The sequence below is a fragment of the Penicillium canescens genome, assembly GCF_028828765.1.
Source record: "Penicillium canescens strain IBT 15451 chromosome Unknown utg000007l_segment0_segment0, whole genome shotgun sequence".
Classification (NCBI taxonomy): Eukaryota; Fungi; Ascomycota; class Eurotiomycetes; order Eurotiales; family Aspergillaceae; genus Penicillium; species Penicillium canescens.
In genome coordinates this window covers 1562126-1575912 of record NW_026703969.1, presented here as the reverse complement: position 1 = coordinate 1575912, position 13787 = coordinate 1562126, and the positions used below count along the sequence as shown (strand labels likewise).

The following is a 13787-nucleotide window of genomic DNA, read 5'->3' as shown; positions in this document are numbered from 1 at the left end:
AGGCCCTGTGACCCAGAACAGTTAGCCCAAGGCCAAGCACTGAAGGCCGTGGACGGAGATCCACATTAGACGTACGTACACAGCTCCCAGTCCAGGTGGGCTTTCAAACAGTCAACTGGCGGCCACCCAGGCTTGGTAACCATAAGTGCGTCAGGTCTTCTGACTGCAGTCTATGTGGGACACATGTCTTTTGATCTGGGCTGCTCATGACGAGTAGCCACTCTCAGGATCATTGGTAGGAAGCAGCCTTTTCACCCCTGGCGCTTTGCAGGCTGATCATGATCACTATTAGCTCTGAAAGATCCCAGGCCTGGATTATGTCTCCCAAGGCCGGCTTCGTGTTCCCAGAGCAGAGACCTAGAGCTCGCAGGCACGATATTGCTTGGTCTGAGGAGTTCCAATCACTTGCAGAGTTATCCTAGACTTTTCTACTGTAACCTTATCATGGGTAGAAGGCGGTGACAATTCTTGCGGGCAGAATACACTAGTGGGTCGCCTGGCTCGTCACCCAGTGGTCTGGGGGATCGAAAGCCACTCCAGACTCATGTGGCCATAGAATTTATTGAAACCTATTAGGCCAAGGTTAGGGGTGTTCCCGATACGATATCGGCAGGATTTCTCCATATCGGGTATCGTATCGGCTACTACAAATAGCTTCAAAAAATTATCGGTTATCGTATCGGCTCACAAAATTGTCTACCGATAATTAACGGCCGATAATATCGGTTTTCAGCCGATATTACTTGTATAATTAATAGGTACTACCATGAAAATTTTTCTAAAATCCTGCTGCCTTCCAGGTTCCAACTACACACCCGCTACCCCCCTACTTCCAACTTCCAACTTCCAAGCATCCTGATTACTCTCATCATTATGGCATACAAAGGCAATGAGGACCTGCAAATGACTACACGAAGGCAGGCACGAGTTGACTATGAATTGCTTAATGGTGGCCCTGATTCCCCTGAAGGACTTCTACCATCAGACCAAATCACTGAGTCTGATATATCTCAGTTTTTTTCACAATCGCCATGGCAATTCAATTCTCCCTCTACCGATCAAGAATCTCTAGCCTTCTCAGAGATTTCACCTCATGAATCTGCCTCACAAACCTTTACCCGGAAGATCAAGAAACCTCGCCCAGCACCGACTACCGATTGGATTTGGGATTACTTCTCTACAACTGAGGTATCCCGTGAGTGGAAAGTCCTCCGTACAGGGAAACCAAGGACTGTCGACATGGATATCCAATGTACAGTCATCGATGAAAAAACTGGCCTACAATGTAGTTGGAAAACCTCGGAATCACAAAGGCAGTCATCAACCTCGAATATGCAGCGTCATCTTGAGAGAAAACACTCAGTTCTTCCACCTCAAAGTTCAAATTCAAAGCAAAAAATCCAAGATATCCGCCAAGTCTTCAAAAAACAAGGGAACCTCTCAATCCAAGAGCATCTTGAACGCAACATCCTTCGATGGGTTATTCAAGACAAGCAAGCTTTTCTAGTCATTGAATCTCAGGCTTTTCAGCAAATCTTTGAAGATATTCCAGGAATCACTCTACCATTCACATCTCGATCAACTGTGAGTCGGCGATTACAAGAGCAATTCAAAACCCAACGATCAATGTTGAAGGAGGACTTAGCTACTACATGCAAAACAATTGCATTATCTCTTGATATATGGACAAGTCAGAATCACTATCCTATCCTTGGTATCATTGGCCACTGGCTTACAGAGGGTTTTCACTATCGTGAAGAGACTCTAGAGTTCTGTGAAATCTTTGGACCTCATACAGGGGCGAATATTGCTACTGTGGTTCACAAGGCCTTAGTGGAATTGGATCTCACGTCAAAGTTGACGACAATTACTGGGGATAATGCCTCAAATGTTCAAGAGATGGTTTCTGAGTTATGGTATCTTTTGGAACAGAATCAGAATTTTTTACAACCAATTCGATTTTCTGGACCTAATAGCTATGTTCGCTGTCTGGCTCATATCTTGAACCTCATTGTGAAAGATATTCTTCGTTCCTTGAAAGCTGGAAGTGTTTCAGAGGCCAATTCGATCTGTGATAATCTACAATCCAGGAATTCCCAATCGAGCTCATCATCAACCTCTCCATCGATCTCATCTCAATCAGCATTAGCTAAACTCCGGATTCTTGCTATTTGGATTTCTCGCAGTCCTCAACGGAGGCAAGACTGGAAGTCAATCTGTGATGAGATGAAGCTCGATGATAAATTCATCGAGTATGATGTAGAAACACGGTGGAATTCTACCTTTCGAATGCTTAATGATGGGATACAAGCTCGACCTCAGATTAATCGACTCTGTGCTGTACAGGGTGAAATTCCTCCCTTTACCAATGCAGAATGGGAACGACTTAGTCAGATTCATAAAGCTCTCAAAACCTTTAATGACTTGACGCACTTGGTATCTATATCAAGGCCACAAATCAGTCTCACTGTCCCAGTTTACTATAAGCTTCATGATCTTTTACGGGATGATGCCTTAGTGGGATATGATGAGGATATTGCTAATGCAATAAGGGCAGGCATGAAGAAGTACCAAAAGTACTATGACTTCATGGATAACTCTGAAGCTTATTATACGGCATTAATGCTTGATCCTCAGCTCAAAGGTGATCTCATACTTCATGAGATGGTAGATCAAGAGGCTGCCCAATTGATTATACGGGAGACTCGTCGGATGCTCCATAAGAGATATCCACCACTTCCACAATCAATTCCATCCTCGCTCCCACAGACAAATTTAGACTCGAATCCACAGTCAATTCTAGACTTGACTCAGGAAGATTCTCTCAATCGCAAAACAATGCGGTTATGGATGCTGAAAAAGCTACAGCCTCAGGAATATCAATTTGTTTCTGATATTGATCAGTACTTTGATAGTCCTCGGGTTACTATCACAGGTGCAGAGGATCCAGACTGGCTCTGCAATTGGTGGCGTACCCATAAGGGCGAATACCCTCAAATGGCAGAGGCTGCAAGGGAATTTCTTGCGATCCCAGCTTCAGAGGTATCAGTTGAGAGATTATTTAGTGGAGGGAGAGATCTTTTGGGAGTTCGAAGGCATAGTTTAGGGGCAGATACTATGAGGATGTTGATGCTGATGAAAGATATTGTTTAGTTAACTAGTTGAATTTATTGCTTAGTTTGGTTAGTTCGTTGAATGAATTTATTAATTGATTAGCTACAGTTGGTTATGTTGTGATCTGAAGCCCGCAAAGCACTGCTAATGCTTGGCTGAGCATAGCTATAGAAAGCTTCAGAGCACTTGATTGAATGCATCAAGCTCCGAACTCGGAGGGTCATACGATGCGTTGGTTTTCGGGAAAATGCTGCCGGCATTAATCATGCCATGTGCAGGAATACCCTCAGCAGGTGTACTTCACCATTATAAATAGCTATAGAGAAGCCTCCTTTTGGGAGGCAGACTTAAATCATCTCGTTTCACTGCCCATTGCTCATGCATAGTGCTTCTCAGACCATTGTAAATAACAACATATAGTTGTTGTATCCTGTATATCGCCAAAAGAGTTGATTTCCCAACTAGACTAAAATACGAATCCGCACCCAGACTAGTAGGATATGGTTTATAATCCAACTAAAAGCGAGAGGTCAGGGTAAATGATATCATCCATCCATCCATACTGTATGGTCTAGTGAAGGCATTTCTGCTTCTTCAAACTTGTCCATACATTGAGATACTGCAGCCAACGATGCTGAGCCACCTTCTTCTTGTGGATCTTCCGGGGTTCCGGACCCAGTAGATGCCAGACTCTGCGTATGACCTTGGAATAGATTGTTTCCACTAGGAAGCAAGTCCGATGCAGCACTCTACAGAGGCCAATCTTCGGTATGGTTCTCAGTGGGTAGCAAATGACCCAGGAAAGCAGTATCCATCAAGTCGAAGTCATCGTTTCCCCGTTGGTAGGCATACAATGTTGTGTTGGAAGGAAGTGCGGCACCTCCCTCTGCGTCGAAGCTCATTGGAAAATCAGTTGTTTCAGATTGGTCAAAATGACGGGTTTGATCGGTCGGAAAGTCAAGAGCAAAATTCGAAATCCACCCCTCGTCATCTTCATCCTGGCCAGGAAGACTGAGTTCCATATTCATTGATAGAAGCGCGGATGGAGACTGCAGAGTAGGTACGATATAGGACAGTCAGATATATAAGAGACAAGAGGAAGGTTTGCTTGGCTGAGTCATGCCAGCATGGATCACTTTCGTGACCCAGGGGAAGACCAATTTGAAAATTGGGCAACGGCTTCAGGCAATCACTTCAGGCGCTCGATATCAATATAAGTTAGTTACGCTAATAACTTGCATAGGCATGTGTGCTCGCTCATCATCATTCACCGCCACTTGTTTGACGATGTAGCTAAATAAGAACTGAAAGAACTGAAATAATGAGCAGTTAGGCTAGTCCACATGTCCGCTACTTCACCGCTGGTTGTGTGGGCCATTTGCTTATCCTCGGCTATTGGGACAAGTATGCGGTCTGTGGCAACATGTTGATAGATCATCTGCAACTACCAACGCATGGCACCTTTTACGAGCTGACAACAGCACAATGCATTCCCCTAGCTAATAAGATGCGAAGCATTTATAGAATGTGTTGGCATTCTAAAGGGTTACTGCTACATATTCTTATTGAACTACAATATTGGTTGGTGCAAATTGAATTATAGCAGCCGCTGATGTAACCATTTCACCGTCTAGTCGACCTGTACCGGCAGAGCCCGGACGGCTACGCTCCGCGCATATCTCAGGTAACAATCTAAAGCAAAATCTATCGCTTTTCCTTGGATTAAAAGGCCTTCACAACCACGCCTAGCTCTGATTCCCAGGTCGATACTCATGCTACTTGATTGCCTACTTAAATTCATCGCTATGGTGGCTCCCCAAGGTCCAAGTAATCAAGATGCCCCCATCAGTGAGTGTTATATTCTTCTCACTTTGTGAATGGAATTTCCGCTAATAAGAGCCATAGACGAGCTCGTGGGAAAACTGATGTTCCGCGAATACGTCACGGCCGTTCTAGCCAGATCAAACAAATCCTTTCAATTACTCCTTAGTTCCTTAGTCTTCGGCTCAACTGAAACGTCTGTGCTGAAACTGACTTAATAGGAGACCGAAGTCATCCAATTTATTATGTCTTATGACTATCTTGCAGCAATGCAGACTCTAAAAGCGGCGCGCATCGCTCCCTTTCACAATCATGAGACAGACCCGCAAAGCGCCGTGTTCCGGGTACTTGGCTTTGCTTATCGCTCTCTGTCGCACTCACAGGCGTATGCGCTGATGTACAGCCTACTTCAGCTCAGTCACATAGGATGCCACATGGAGCCTCATATCAGTACGTTGGCTTCATTCATCACCGGAACCCCACAATTGCACCCACCTCAGAGTAGCCGGACTATAGAAGTAAACACGCAATCTCACTCCTACGGAGAAGAGGATCTATCAAAGTATACGTCTGCGTTGAATGAAAAAGGACAATTAGACGGGAAGGCACTCAAACGTATATATTCAACAGTCAGAGGGGATCCTCCTCAGTTCATTGCGAAAATTCATTTTGGGGACTTTTATTCATTTGGGGTCGGACGAAAGAAGATTGCTGGCCATTTGGCTGCAAAGGATCTTTGCCTTCGAATAGGAATTTCAGTTGGAAGGTGACAGTAAAACGATCTAAAACTTTTCGTTCGGTTCAAATTGCACCATATGTTCATACGCCTTCAAGAAGGTCGCAAGTCCATCCAGGACTGTTAGCATGATTTTTGCAAGGTTTACTGCCTGAAAATTCAAGTCAAGGACTTCACCAGCTATGCCAAAGCTATTCTAGTGCCTGGATAAGCATATGTATTTTTCGATAATCTTCGCTGGCGAACAGGGGTCTTTTTTTAGAAAAAAAAAGAAAGAAAAAAAAAACTTTATTACTGTTGAGAGACTTCTGGCCCTAGTTTAGGAGATGCTTCTTCTTTGTGCTTCTTCGTAGTAACAAGAGCCTCATAGGAGACTGTAGCATTAACGTGTCATGAAGCACCACGGCAGCCTACAAATGACTATAAGCAGCAGAGTACCGTGAGGTTCTTCTCGGTTTTAAACCGGTTCATTGAATACAATCTTATGCGAACCTTAATTGCACCCTACTTGATATTCTTCAACAAAATAAGATTGGAAAGCGTCTTTATTATCATGGCTGACCATGCATCAAATAACCGAGCATTAGCTGATACATGATAGCAAGCAACGTCAGAACATGCCACTCTTATTAGATCCCAAGGCTTGCGCATGCGCTTCAGCTAAGCTTTAACAGGCTTCTTAGAAATACTTCCCACGAAATGAGTCAACGGAGACATGATGGCCAGCGAAGGGACCCAGCAGCGCTTGCATATTAACAAAGCATGACATTGCTATGTTGAAGGTATATACTTTTTCAATCATCGATTGTAATACAATAATTATAGCCCCTACATTCGTAGCCTTCCTATGTATGAGAATACATTCTACATTCTACAATGTGAACCGAAGAAGCTTATGCCTCTTGGAATTGTCCAAGATGCGCTGAAATTCTACTTTACTATGCGGCTTTCAAAACGCCCTCGATCGTGCTTCCAGCCATCTGTGAGGGCTATGAGCGGTGTGATAGATCGGTGTGATAAAGAATCTGGCGACTGAAAACGGAGAATGGAGTCATTTTGGCTATCTCAGCAAACCTCCAGCTCAAGACCCCTTTCCTCTTCACTTCCACTTCAAGGATTCGGGTATATCGAACTCAAAAAAGCCCACTATTAGTGGAGAGATCATTTCAGCTTAGGCGACTCGACAGAGACGCCGGTGGAGAGATCACCTGTTCTTATACCACGGATTTCGAAGGCACAACTAGATATGAGCGTCCCGAAGTCTTGACCTTAGCGTGCAACTACACGGCCAGCCTCTCGGGCACTACTCTCCACCGACTTAGCGGCATGCAACGACAATTGATTCAAGGGATGCAATATCTTACCGGTGGCTTGGACCTGGATGGGGTAAAACAAAGTTCGCATTTCTAGACAATAGCCGACTCTAAATTGAGAATTGCTCCGGAAGCTTTCAGTGTACCTATTTTCTCGGGAATCTTCTTGATCGAATGAGAAGGGGTTTCAGATGACTTATGGTCAAAAAGCTGAGACCCAGTTTAATTGGAATTGCAGCCTAGATTAGATTAGATAGCAATTGAAGCATTACTGGGCTCGCTGTGAACCAGGAAACTGGCTGAAATGATTGCTTGTGGTATTCGAGCTGTCTGGACGGAAAGACTCTGCCGACCATGAAGCTGCCTTAGCGTTACGACGATCACGCTTAGGTTCATGATATAGGACGAGGCGAGTCTATACTCTCTCGTTGGTTGTACTAAATACCTGACAAAGGTTTTTTTTTCCCTGTGTTCTCATTGCACAAGAGTTTGCTGTGTGGAATTTCAGGCCAGTTCTATGACTACAGATTTTACCGAGCCCAGCATCCAAAGTAATGTTACCGTGTATAATGCATGCAATGTCTTCATGAACGAGCCATACTCATTTCCTCGAGGACACGTAATTATATGTGCCCTATTCGTGAAGGCCAGTGCTGTTGAGACGCATGACGGAAAAATCTCTACCTACATGGCGTCAAGGTTGAAAATAATGAGCTCATTCAGAAAAGCGACGAATCATATTAATAGCACAATCTGTTTAATGAAAATGACTCTCAAAAAGAATATCCGTGGTTCACATTAGTATCCTTATGACTTTGTCTTGCGAACGCAAATGCGAATAAAAAAGCTCGACATTCGGGGATGTTCCCCACCTTGCCAGCCTCCTGCATCGTGGGCCTCCTGCACCGTGGGCCTCCCGCACCGTGGGCCTCCCGCATTTTCTTCTGAGGTGGATAAAATACCGCAGTATTATTCACTGGCTAAATATGCCTTTTCTATGGTGTATGCATGGAAGTTGCTTGGGCATATATGGGGAACTTGGAGCCTTACCTTGTATGAACGCTCTCTCTGTAAGGAGAACAAAACTGTAAACATTGACAAAGCCCAGTCCGTGCTCAGCGGACTCTGATTTATTATAAAACGAAACACAAGCTCATTGAATTCGAAAGAAACAAAAGCTGAACAATTATTACTTCCATAGCAATAACTTTTTCTGGTCGCTATAACTAATATGCATTCTCTTCAAAGGATGCCTCCAGAGGCAACCTTCTACCTAATTCATCACGTTTTCCTCCCTCCGCGGATCCCGCAGGCAGAGGATTATGATTTTGAACACGAACAGTTCCTTCTAGACAAGGTCATTGAAGCTCTGCGTAGGTTTAGGGACTTTTTCACTGACTCAAATTTTGATGTCCTGAATACGACAATCACGATGATCGTTCGTCTTAAGAGCATATGTACCTCTGATGGCGATGTGAGTCAATTTGAGCTCAATAGGGTCCTGGAAAATTTGAGAGATGAAGGTGAGTGATGACATACCCCTAGTAATGTATATATCCTGACTGAGACTCAGGTGGTTTTCTGCCTATTTATGTCCGAGAGCAGAACGCTGGGATTCTCTTCAGTCGATGCAGGGATAAGATACACGTGGAGTCTTTTGAATTGTCACCCCGCAACAAATCCGTAACGATGACTGTGGGGCGTCTTGTGCGTGTTTTCCCCGGTCCTGGGATCGCTTTGAACTTGGCAGATTTCAATGAGCTGGGTCTGGGGGGAGCAGTTGCCCAGACAATCACACGCATGAGCCATCAGCCTGCTGCAGGTATGAAACAGAAAGTAAAGAAGGCTCAACAAGAGCACGACGAGGACAGGGACACCACACATCCCAAGATGGTGACGGAGTTGCTCATGGCGACTCTTCGTCCTGTATCCACAGATGTCAGCGCAATTCAAGTCCGAAAGAATACTCGCGAGGAAGTCATGTGGCGTGACAGTCGATCCCCATGGCGACGATCTGCTTTATGGCTTCTGATGCGCGTGACCCTTCAATTGGTATTCCGCAGGCTGTCAGATGAAGTCAAGCTGGATGATCTGTACAAACAATTCATGGTTTTTTTCATGAGCTTTGTCGTCGATAAAACTTCGGTAGCCTTACCCAACGAGGCTCTCTTCTGTATGAATGCTAAGATTGTTCGTCGACTGTTGAAACTCGAGTTGTCGAATGCGCCTGCCTGGTTTGCTTCCGTTCAGAATGTGTTACAGCGGTCGAACGGAAGAATTCAAGGCCAGTGGAAACAAATCATGAGGAAGAGTTCTCGTGTGATCGACACATCTTCTTTATTGGCTTTGAACTTTTCCCATGACATCGAGTGCGCGCTCCCTGATCTCGATCGATACCTCGAAGGAATTGGACGACGAGGCCACGGCCGTGCTCGTGAAGAAGACTTTCTACCACCATCCAAACTTCATAGGTACCAGCGGGTACAACTTCCAGATTGTCTGGAGTTTCCCGATTCCGATTATCAGTGGTACAACCTTGCTGCTTTTGAGGAATGGGTTGCTCTACATCTCAATGCATGGATAGAGTATCACAAGAAAGAAGAGACAGCCTGTGGTAAACTGGGTCAGTTGATCGCTCGGTACCATCAAGTAGCCTCCTCATCGTATAAGGACAACCCAGAGGCAGTATCAGTCATGTTGCTCACTCTCCTAGAGCTCTGGGTGGCATGTGACAAATCCGCCATCCAGCTTTATGGCGATCTGGGAAAATATGACGCCTGCATACCAGTCGGCTGTTTTCAATCACTTTTGCTCCCTTTGAAGTCACAAATGGCGAGATTGGCTTGTGCTGAAAAATATCTGAGTGAGCGTCAGCGCATGTTCGAATACCATGGATCTGGCATTTTTCACGACTATGGTACTCCATCGTGCTTCTCTGTCCAATATTTCAACCAGTCCGTCGAACACCAAACTCTACTCAGGGCCATTGAGGACAACGCAAACAATGAGAGAATACGAAAACAGGCAGAGCTTCGAGAGAAACAGCAAAACTATAGACACCTGATGGATTTACTCTCTCAAACAGTATGCCGGTATGACGAGGTGATTTTGGATGCAAGGGCTGGGTTCCGAGAGTCTCGCCATAGCAATTCTTGCCCTTGCCATCAATACAGAAGAACGGCAGAGTCGATTAATATCAGTATACACGAGTGGCCTTTGCCGAACAACCCTTTGCAAGCCAAGTCCACTGTGTTCGAACTCAAGGTGCCTAAGTCATTCGCGAGTTGGCGGGACACAACGTTGTTCTTCCTGTATAACTGCCTAGGTGTTGAATATGCGGCGAAGGAGCGACCACGAGCAGAGTATCGGCCGCAGACATATCCAGGCCTCTCGTCGTTTTTCATCTCCCACGGCGGGCAGCCGCGGATTGGGCTTCTTTCGCAAAGCAAGCCTCACCAACGGACTCATCGCCGCAACAGACTGATTGTCAATGTGACTGAAAATGACATTTTTCTAAACAACGGTCTACATTTCCAATACTTTGACAATGCCGTTCAATGCTTTGTGGGCACATTCAAAAGGACGCTTCGGGCCGAGAACTCCTGCGTGTATATGCTCCCGCAACAATGCTCAGTGCTGCAGCAATTCATATTTCGACCCGCCCAAGAGCCACATGGTCCTGCACCAAATTCGGTGATAGCGACACAATCCCTTGCTCCAACAAATATGTCAACGGAAGAATACAAAGCGCTAGCAACAATGCCCCTTGGACTTGACATTCAGTGGCAAAACATTCTTGTGGAATTGGCCGCGCCATCGGTGGACATGAAGAAGGTGGAGACAGCAATTTTCATCTCTCAAATCATCCACCAGACTGGGCCCCCGAAGCCGGACACGTGTTTGCGACAAGGCCATGTGATCTTGGATGACCATAACTTCCTGGTTGCGATCCTCGCCCGTGTGAAGGAGGTGACCGAGAGAATCAAGGAGAATTGGGAAATGATCCACGGGCTTAACAATCTCGCCCGTATCGTTCTAAGGATCCCATCTCTCTCTCCATCCCCACAAATCCATGATCTATGTCTTGATTACCTGGCTATGGTGCGTCAGACGGCTTTTCATTGGGTCAAACTCGTCAGAAGGAAGGCGAGTGAGACGGTTGACGACACCCACAAGACCGACCTGATTGCAAGGAGTGTTCATATTGCGCTAGTATGCGTAGAGACATTCAATGCAGAGAATCTTGCTCAGGTGTTCCCAGCCTCGTCGGATATTTCAATCTTTCTACAGTGTTGTATGATTATCTGGAACGGTCGGCACAGTTTTTCAAGGGAAAGAGGCTCACTGGTTTCAATTCTCTATTACCGTTGGCAAGTCCTGAGTTATCGAAGTCACTCATTCCTAGCAAACCACATTGTTCAACATAAGGATCCAGGAATGGACTTCGCGATCCACGAAGCTTGGGCCGCGTACTGTGAAGAATCAACGTGGTCAAAGGTGTCCAATGTGGATTATTGGGTAGTCACGCGATGTGCGCGTCAACCAATGAACAATGTACACATGCTGGTGCATTAACGTATTCGGCATGCGAGCTGGCCGGGTAAGCGAGCTGGCCACCCACCAATTATTACTAGCATTAAATTGTACATTTCAGCACCACAACGTCTTGTAATTGAAAATGAAGCTATTCAGGCCTCTCTGGGCACCTATTTCTCTTATGTCCTACATTTTTACAAAGGCTACACCGCTGCCTTGCTCTCTGAGGAGGCTGAGTAGGTGTTGGCGAAGACCCTCCTTCTCTAGCTGATCCTGCTTCATCAGCTATTTCTTGTCCTGAAACTATCGATAAAGCCTCCAAAACAGTCATGCCACCTTCATGAGCTATTCGCTTCCTTGTACGCTGCTTCTTTCGGGTAGTCTTCGCATTGGCAGCCCGTAATTCGCTGTTTTCCTAACGCATAATAGTAGCGCTATAGATAGCTAAATAGCAGCCTTTTACGATCTGCTCAAAGGCTGCCTCTACCTACGATAGGTTGTCTTATAGCATTTTCTTAATAGATGATGCTTGCCGCCGTATATCCTTCGCTGTATACGGAGTTTTAGGGGTAAAATTAAGGCTCGAATCGCTTCCACGGCTCGGAGGAGGTAGGGTATATTTAGACCTGGCTACGACCCTCCGCATGGGTCCCTACCCCGGACCCTCGAACCTCCCCTCAAGAGGGGAGGTTCCAACCTTCCGACCCTCAACCTACCCTGAGGGTCGTTGAGGTTCACTATGCGGACCCTCGGCGACCCTCAACGACCCGCATTTGCATAAATTTTCGACGCCTTACCTCTTTCGGTTGGATAAAATTGATGATTCATCTCTGTTTTTTACAGCTGTTCCGTCAATTTGTAGATATTTCACTAAATACTCCAACAATATGGTCAATTATAAATAAATATTCATGTAAAAGTAAACCGTAGGCATGGTCACCTACAAACTGCAAGTAATACGCGATGATATCGAAATAGTAGGTGGTCAGTGGCGGTTGTCGACAAAAATGCATGTCAAGTTGTAGATATATATATTGCAGACAGTGTAACCTATGTGTATCTTCATTTGTAGAACCACTGTTTTTTAAAAAACCATTAAAAAGTAGTTTTAATCCCCTCATTTTTACATCATTTAAACTGTTATATCTTCTTCTATCACTTTTTCTTCAAGAATTCAGCACAAATGATCTAGGTATGTCATAAATCCGGTTCAAAGATTGCAATTATTAGACTTGGTCGTTTTGATCAAGACTATTTTCTCAACTTGAGGGTCTCTTTGAGGGTCGATGCGGGTAAGCGAGGGTCTATTTGAGGTTCGTTGAGGTTCATTTATTAGGTTATCCACTACGTTAGCCAATCAGATCTAGCTATGTGGATAGAAAAGATGATAGATCAATTCAAGCATATAGAACAGGGACTAACGGATGCCCCAAGAATATCGCGCATCTTTTTCTACAAATTGAACAGTAAGTTCCTCATTATCTTCCTCCTCAGTCATAGTACTGTCTTCTGGTTACTAAATCTATCATGTCTCAGCTCTCCGACGTCTACGCATCATCTAGCTTCGACGGGGTGCAATTAGACGCGCTACAATACCTTGTTCCTAACGATTCCCTATCCCAACGCGAAAGCCAGAGTCAACTACCCGAAAGTCATTTTGGATCAGTTCCAGACCTTCCAGACCTTCCAACCTATCGATCGCGCGTGGCACCTCAGGCCCCAGACACTCTTACGCGAATCAAACCAGACCGTATCAACGAGTACGTCGTCTTCACAACTACAATGACCGCAGAATTTATTCAGTGGTGGCTTGAAACCGACTTTGGTAAGAAGAAGCGGATCAACTGGGATGTGAACCGTCGTGCAGAGTGCTGGAAAGGGTTTCAACAAGTTGCAAATGCCAAAGATGGGAAGCCAGGCGTTATATGCAAACGGTGCCGTACAATTCTTGAGCATCCAACTACCAACCATACTGGAACCTCATCGATGCAGAAACATCTCGATGGGCTAAGGTGCCGACAGCGAATACCGAAGAAGGGTAATATCCAGCAACTACTTAGTGACGCGGTATATTTAAACCAGCCTACATTCAATATCAATACTAATACTATTTCACAATTTAGGCCGAGAGAAGACCAGCGCCTACCTTTACCCAGCAAATATGGGAGCAGAAGACCCTAAACCTGATTACTGTATCGCATTTACCCTTCCTATTCGTCGAACATCAAGAATTCCATGACCTCCTTTCCTACGCACGGCTAGCACCT

General features: G+C 45.2%; 3 protein-coding genes across 3 annotated transcripts; 2 read left to right on the top strand and 1 right to left on the bottom strand.

The window, feature by feature from the left end:
• Window positions 1-3863: 3863 nt before the first annotated feature.
• Window positions 3864-4136, bottom strand: N7446_010796 (uncharacterized protein; the record flags this gene model as incomplete). The annotated part of the gene is made up of 1 exon (XM_058519539.1): window positions 3864-4136. One exon carries the CDS (start codon window positions 4134-4136, stop codon window positions 3864-3866), a length of 273 nt encoding a protein of 90 aa, XP_058368377.1.
• Window positions 4137-6611: 2475 nt separating this feature from the next.
• On the top strand, window positions 6612-7162 carry N7446_010795 (uncharacterized protein; the record flags this gene model as incomplete). Its single annotated transcript, XM_058519538.1, is given in 3 exon segments — window positions 6612-6682; window positions 6694-7057; window positions 7082-7162. The coding sequence occupies 3 exon segments, from the start codon at window positions 6612-6614 to the stop codon at window positions 7160-7162; spliced, it is 516 nt and encodes a 171-aa protein (XP_058368376.1).
• Window positions 7163-8233: 1071 nt separating this feature from the next.
• On the top strand, window positions 8234-11284 carry N7446_010794 (uncharacterized protein; the record flags this gene model as incomplete). The annotated part of the gene is made up of 3 exons (XM_058519537.1): window positions 8234-8507; window positions 8558-11196; window positions 11246-11284. 3 exons carry the CDS (start codon window positions 8234-8236, stop codon window positions 11282-11284), a joined length of 2952 nt encoding a protein of 983 aa, XP_058368375.1.
• Window positions 11285-13787: the final 2503 nt, after the last annotated feature.